Raw genomic sequence first — 7,494 nt, 5'->3', positions numbered from 1 at the left:
ACCCTCCCCCATCACTCGCGACATATGGAGCGAAGAAGTTCCTGACACAACATGGGAGCCTTATTTATACGTTATTACGACTCCAGAGGGATTATCAGAGGCCAGGATATGGAGGCCAGGGTCAAATAATATAACACTGCCTTTCGTTCCGTCATTAAGTGATCACTGCAAGAATCCCACTGATTTTATCAAGTCTCTACGTGAATACAAGGACGCCAATCCCGACAGCAAAAGGAATATATTGCCTACAGTGCTGTATTATCATTCATATATACATGGGGGCTCTGCAGATAATGGAGATAAATACAATGCTACACTGGGTTCCTGGGTGAGGAAGTTGCTGTGTTGCATTTCCCCAAGAAAGATATCAAGTCCATATGTTTCTTACGGTGGTTCTGAATCTAAGTCACCTCTGGTGTGGACATAATTTCCGTGATGGCGAGTTTTAACCAGTCCTGCTGCGCAATTATGTTTTCTTTTGTTTAGCATACTTTCGAGCTTGGCCTCTGTGTACATAATCTACCACCGTACGTGAAGTGCAAGGAGAGTCTATAAATAAATCAACTAAGTTCTTTAGAGTACTGGCCATATGAGGGTATAACACTCGGTAAATGTGGGCAGCCTGGCGTTGATGAGTTCAGCTCTAATATGGGAGGTTGAGCATGGGGAATGCTCCAGGGCTCACAATTGCGGGGAACCCCTCATCGCTTCTTTCAGCAGTTCTCGACTAGCCCCCCTTGTATTACCCACTGCTGTGGAGCAACGATAGGGGTGGTCTAACACAGGTGGATATACTTGCCTCGTTATCATTAATGGTTATAACACCAGAACGTGTCTCACACTCCAACAACTGTGCCTTGTCCATAGCGCCATCTCTAACCTCGGTCCATTTCCTCCTCATCCTTCCTCCTCGTTCTTTACCCCGAGTATTTTCTTTACCCTTCTCTTCGTTCTTTTACTCCTTGCTCATACTCGACTCTCATTCTTGTTCAACTTTTTATCTACCACTTCTGCCACAACCAAAAATGGTACAGCGAGATATCAGTACAGTCGAGTTGGCCTTGCGGCACCAAAAGAAACCCATCCAAGATTCTCGCCGTTCATGCAATCTCAGCATCCGAAAAAGAAGGCGTTATCTCTCGAAGAAAGCTCGGATAAGATTTTGCAGCATCCACCGGCCCAAACCGAATTATATCGGACGTTCTGGCTATACCCACAATAGGACCATAATACGACGCCAGCGGCATGCTTCTACAGCAAAGATTCATCAATCGTAGGGTGTTAGTGTTTAGTGTTTGGTTGTTGTAGAACAGAGACCAGGCAGCCGGAGAAGTGAAAAATGCGAACATACCACCTCGCATAAGCAACAACGAACACCTTGCAGCGGACATGCGTCCTCTCGTATTTTTCGCACCACGCCCGCACTGTGTAGATACAGTAAAGCACCATTATAACGATTCTCGATTAAGTGATAACTTCATTATTGCGATATTTTTCCTGGTCCCGACAACACCACCATACAATTACCGATACTCACGATATTGGTGCTCCCTTTCCTGAATATCGCTTTATCTGTGCTATGGTGTTCCCATCCAGACCTTGAAATGATGAAACGATTTGCAATAACTATTGAGCAACGCCGGGCTCTATGCAAGTGGGCACATCAACAACACCCGAAGCCTTCTCAAAAGCAATGTATCAAATGGTTCTCTCAGAACTACGGCCATAAACTCAGTCAGTCGACAGTTTCCGAGTCTTTAAGCTCACATTTTGAAGACCTAGACAAAGCTATACAACCTACGGGATCATGACTATGAGTTGGACAGTGGCCAGAAGTGGAGTGACTCCTTATTATATGGCAGCAACGAATTCAATCGCGTGTGCACTTGATTTCTAATACATTTACCAAGCCTGGTTAGTCATGGAAAGTCATGGAAAATGAGAGAACTACACTCCTTTGGCATAAATAGGATTGCCCTTTCCTTAAGAAAGGGCAAGCAGACAATACAGTAAATTGACTAGCACATACTTCTACGTCTTTTACAAGCTTCCAAGCATTGATCTTGTTGTTCTTTGTTTCTGAAAAGTCAGTGAGGTGCTTATCCCTGAGTTCTCAGACTTAACATTTGTTACAACTTGTCTAAACCGCTCCACTACATCATAAGTCAGAGGACTTATCCCTGAGTTCTCAGACTTAACATTTGTTACAACTTGTCTAAACCGCTCCACTACATCATACACCTGATTGCTGCATTGTGGAATAGTCTAAGCTACGACCCTTTGGCTCTGTTTCCTAAGATAGTGTGTTGTCTTAGTAAAATCACCCCTTCCTTGGGTGGCTAGATTCTCACATCTGGTGCACCCACCATTACAAAGCTGCACATCAATATACAACGCCTGATTAAGTTCATGGAATCTAGGAATAGTGGCACAAAGGAGGCAGCAGTATATTTACAGTCCTTTGAGAAGTTTAAGAGAGAGTTAGGGCTTATAGTAGCCAATTCTAAGGCATAGGGAACCTTAGATGGCTGGTTTATGTAAATAGCCTCATTTTATATAGATGTCACGTAAAATTTGATATCTTAATATTTATGCTATCTTGATATTATTTACAGGAGCTGAGCTATCGACTTAACAGATTATGACTATAGTAATTACTGTGGCATATTGCTAAGAAACCATAACGTATTTCATAGGCGAAGCGATTGCTGAACTTCCCACCTAAAATTGAGAAATTTACAAGATAATAACTTAACAACAACTTAATAATATATATTAAAAATGTATTTCTAGCCTTTTCTATTTAGTTGAATTTGTACCTAATCATTTAGGAATAATCTATTCAGTAGTTCTTAAGATATTAAGTTTAGGCACTGATTAGACTAGGTCTTTATATTTCAATATCTACTAGTCTAATTGCTTTAAAGCCTAAAATAAAGGAATCTACGTGTATATATAAGGATACACACACATTTTTAGAAGATATTATGAAGTTGTTGTTGAGTTATTATCTTGTAAATTTCTCAATTTTAGGTGGGAAGTTCAGTGATCGCTTCGCCTGTGAAATACATTATACTATTGATAACACTGCACCTTCTTAGGCTTGCTAAGAGCTAGCAATATGCACCCTGACAGCATAGGAAAGTCTGGACTGCTACAGAGTCAGTTCATTAGTACTACTAGTTTTGATGGCTTGCGCCGAGCTGAAGCTCCTAGCTATGTCTACAACGCCAGTAAGACTGCTCTGAACCACTTGATGAAGACTTTGTCATCAGAGTATGCCAAACATAGCATCCGGGCCAATGCTATTGCCCCTGGTACATTTGTAACAGAGATGACAGAGGTATGTGATAGAAAAAAACAAGGTCCTTTGACAGTTGAGTAGAAGCTTATATGGGAGTAGGCCTACACCCCAGAGGGAGATGTCAGCGTCACGGCTCTTTGCCATAGCAAGCTATTCCCGCTACACGAGCAGGCACAGAAGAGGTATGCTTAAATTGATCGAATGCTAATGCTTCTGCAGGGACATTGCCGGTGCTGTGCTTTACTTGGCATCTAGAGCAGGTTCTTTTGTGACTGAGTGCATCTTGCTACCAGATAGCAGAATGCTCTCTGTTCACCCTAGTTCCTACTAAATGTATAGCCGACGTCGAAGTAGGCACTTCGAAAGCTATTGATGGTGTCTCCTTGGCGTGTGTGTACGCAACAAAAGTGGTCAAGTGTGGGATACGAGTATTGTCGACCGGTGCCGTGGGCGCCAGTTTGTAAGCAGCCTGCCGTGAAGCCATAAAAGCACATAATTGGGCATTGGTCACGTGACCCCAACGCGTCAAACGTGAATATTTCCACAACCCCCCACCAACCTCACTTTCCTTCTTCTTCAACAACACGATGGCCACCACCACCACCCCCACCACCAAGGCTTCTGGCCTAAAAGCCACCAGTAAGTTCAATTCCTTCCTTTTCCTTTGTTTTGTTTGATTGATTACTGTATACTAACCTTCAGATAAAAGATCTGGCTGCCATCGCCCCCGCCAACACCCTCACCACCACTACCATGACCACCGCCACGACTGAAGCTGGCGCCGCAACAACGGCAACTGGTAAGTAACACCCCTCTCTCTGATCAATTGATAGATAGATACTAATAACTGGATAGATGAAGCTGCCTCCGAGTCGACTGTCCCAACCCCAACCTCCGCCGCTACAGATATGACCTCGACCGCAACACCGACCGCAACACCGACCGCAACACCGACCGCAACACCGACCGCAACACCGACCGCAACACCGACCAGTAAGTAACACCCCTCCCCCCGCACAATCGATAGATAGATACTAACAACTCGATAGGTGATGAGCCCTCTGTGCCGCCAAAGCCTCCGATGACCACCCCAACGTCGCCGCCACCCGACCCTGTGTCGTCTCCGGTGCGCCCCTCGACGGCGCCAGAACTTGTGGCCTGCCTGTCGCCCGCAACACCGGCATGCCCAGCTATGGCCGTAAGAAGTAAGTAACACCCCTCCCCCGCAAGATAGATAGATACTAACAACTGGATAGGTTTACCACGTCCAATCGTCCTCGACTCTCCAACCCAAGGCCAGCAGATGGCACTGCAGCTGCTGCAGTCTGGCTTGTTAGAGGAACCCCACCACTCCCATGCCCTCGCCGGCCTCATCGCCCTCCCTGACGCCCAACATTTGGAATTCGCGCCCTCGACTCCAACGACCCTCCCAATTTGTTGAGGATGCAAAACCTCGAAGCAGCAGTTGGGTATACAGTTGGGGAGCTGGTGCAGCTGCAGTGCAGCAGCTGTGCAGCTGGTTATGGCCACTTCTCTGAGTGCATCCGCGTGGGGGGGATACCTTGGTGGTAGTTGTGTGAACTGCCACTTCAGTGGGGAAGGCGCGCGCTGCAACCTCTGCAGTAAGTATTCTCTCTCTCTATCTCTCTTGTTTTGATTATTGTTCTAATACCAATGGAATAGGCTTTCTGGCTCCGTCCGCGCCCGTGTCCACGCCCTCCTCTGCGCCCATTACGGGCAGTCTGTCAGGACGACGTGGTAAGCCCCCCCTCCCTTCCCCCCTCATCCTTATTGTTTGTGGTCCATAACTAATAGATAGAAGGCATGCGTGCCGGCCGCCCTGCTGCGGCCGCTGCACCAAGCGCCCACGAGGCGCCTACAGAGGAAGCCCCTGGGGGCCATAAGCGCGCGGCTCCCCAGCTCAAGGATAGCCATCCGTCCCGCTGCGCCCGCACCCGCTCGCCGTCCCCCCCCTGCAACACCCAGACCGCCCTGGTGGATCGCGTCGCCGCTGCTGCTGCTGCTTCCTGTGGTAGGTTTAATCCTACGGAGGAGCTTGCGGCTGCCATCTGCCATTTCCGGGGTGCCTCTCCACCCTCTAGGGAGATGAACCCGGCTGGCACCCCATCCTCAAAGCTGACGAAGTTAGACGTATGTCCTATACTACTTCTTAGCCTCTAATGTCTACTTTTGAGGGTGTTTCTGTTCTGTTACGGCCATCTACGGTTGTCTACAGGTGTTGTTGTCAGGAGAATGGGGGGGAGGGGGCCAAAGGGCCGTATATTATTGTAGAATAGTGTAGAATAGTAAATGACAAACCTACGGGCAATTACCTTTGTTTATTGTGCTGTATATTATGATTAGAAATGTGATGTGAAGTCTTACGGATAGTTAAGGATAGGTTCTTAAGGATAGGTGACAACAGCACCTGTAGATAACCGTAGATGGCCATAACAGAACAGAAACACCCTCAAAAGTAGACATTAGAGGCTAAGAAGTAGTATAGGATGTACGTCTAATTGATTCCAACTAAAACCTCAGGATATACTACATTCTGGGTAGTATTATCCTCTCCTTCAGGGAGTAGGACCTGTAGTCCAGCTACGGAGGACGTCCATGACATTGCAACGTAAAACTGCCCATGACTAAACATAGCTGCCCATAGATCAACACCTACATGCTTAAACGACTGGCCTTGAGACTTATTAATAGTCATAGCAAAGCATAAGCGGACGGGAAATTGTTTACTGGAAAACTCTATGCGTTAAGCCTATAGAAGTAGGAAGTGGGGCTAGAACCTAACATAGCCAATCCCGAATTTCGACAAATGATAACCAATCAATCAGTCTTGGCCTTTTATAATGTAGTACAGTAAAATCTCGATAACACGAAGGATAGCATCCCGTAATTTCATATTGTGTTAACAAGATTATCACGGTATCAAATACACGTGACTACGTTATCCAACTGTCCAAAGTGCCTTGAATGCCCTCATTTGCCTGCTTAACCTTGACAAGCCGCTCAGGCCGTTCTAAAGTTCTTAAATACTCCGTACTTAATACGCCACTATTCCCAGCCTCAAGAAACTCAATCAGAACTTGTGTGGCTTGTAAAGCTGACTGAGTTGTTGGCACAGGCAGCAAGACTTGCTCACTGCTTTCGTCATCATCTTGAGCTCCAGGATCCTCAACATCTTGAGTATAATGTGAAAGAACTTCTTGTAATGCCTCTTGATCTTGATCCTGCTCTCCACTACCGTGTATATTTTCTTCACTTGGATTAAGGAAGTTTGCAATATCCATAGCGTCATGAATTTGCCCAGAGTTTCATACTTGATTGTACAAGTTGTTGAGTGCTGGAAGAGATTGGATTGAAAGCTGTATTGGGTTTCGAAGCATTGTGCTTTTTCGGAAGCAGTTATATATTGTTGTATCTGTAACATCATGATGCCAGGACCGAAGAAGCCAGCGAATAGCGAAGTGTAAGTTAATAGAGTTGAAGGGATTCATGTTATTCTCAAATGCATTAAGCATGTATTCAAGCCACTGTTGATGGTAATCGGCTTTAAGGGAGGCAATACTACCTTTATCAAGGGGTTGAAATCGACTTGTTGAGTTTGGAGGAAGCCAGAGAATTCGAATATTTGAAGGAGGTGGAGCTGCTTCAATAGCAGCAATATGTGCTGAGAAGTTGTCCATGGTAAGAAGTACACTCCTCGTTGTGCCGATATGTAAGTAAAAGGCTTGTAACCATTCAACCATAAGGAACTGATTCATCCAAGCTTTCTTGTTTGACTTCCAAACTCCTCCCATAGATCCTATGTTAACGTTTCGAAGAGCTCTTGGTGTTTTTGCATGCCCAATAAACTATAGAGGAAACCGATCTGATCCAGAAGCATTTGTACAAATAACAACAGTGATTCGAGCTTTGTTGTGCTTTCTTCCAGGTCTTGACGTTGATGACAACCCTCTTGAAGGGGACATCTTCCAGAAAAGCCCTGTCTCATCCATGTTATAGATATTGTCCTCCTCAAAATCCCCAGCAATAGTCTGAAAGCTCGCATCTCTTCTTCTGCACTCTCACTAACTGACCCTGCTTCACCGTGTTGGATGTGAACTCGTATGTTATGCCTTTTTCTGAAATTAATGATCCAGCCGTAACTGAACTCTGGTGTAGGCTGGTCTTTGTAT

General features: G+C 45.6%; 3 protein-coding genes across 3 annotated transcripts; all 3 read left to right on the top strand.

Moving 5' to 3' along the window:
- Positions 1-3,121: 3,121 nt before the first annotated feature.
- Positions 3,122-3,496, top strand: VC83_00111 (uncharacterized protein; the record flags this gene model as incomplete). The annotated part of the gene is made up of 2 exons (XM_024463807.1): positions 3,122-3,343; positions 3,404-3,496. 2 exons carry the CDS (start codon positions 3,122-3,124, stop codon positions 3,494-3,496), a joined length of 315 nt encoding a protein of 104 aa, XP_024328282.1.
- Positions 3,497-3,891: 395 nt separating this feature from the next.
- On the top strand, positions 3,892-4,745 carry VC83_00110 (uncharacterized protein; the record flags this gene model as incomplete). Its single annotated transcript, XM_024463806.1, has 5 exons — positions 3,892-3,943; positions 4,014-4,103; positions 4,160-4,297; positions 4,354-4,509; positions 4,561-4,745. 5 exons carry the CDS (start codon positions 3,892-3,894, stop codon positions 4,743-4,745), a joined length of 621 nt encoding a protein of 206 aa, XP_024328672.1.
- A 383-nt stretch (positions 4,746-5,128) lies between these two features.
- Positions 5,129-5,642, top strand: VC83_00109 (uncharacterized protein; the record flags this gene model as incomplete). Its single annotated transcript, XM_024463805.1, has 1 exon — positions 5,129-5,642. The coding sequence occupies one exon, from the start codon at positions 5,129-5,131 to the stop codon at positions 5,483-5,485; it is 357 nt and encodes a 118-aa protein (XP_024328344.1). The 3' UTR covers positions 5,486-5,642.
- Positions 5,643-7,494: the final 1,852 nt, after the last annotated feature.

This window comes from Pseudogymnoascus destructans (assembly GCF_001641265.1).
Source record: "Pseudogymnoascus destructans isolate 20631-21 unplaced genomic scaffold scaffold_1, whole genome shotgun sequence".
NCBI classification, from domain to species: domain Eukaryota; kingdom Fungi; phylum Ascomycota; class Leotiomycetes; order Thelebolales; family Thelebolaceae; genus Pseudogymnoascus; species Pseudogymnoascus destructans.
The sequence above is the reverse complement of the archived record's forward strand: the minus strand, read 5'-3'. Positions and strand labels throughout refer to the sequence as shown.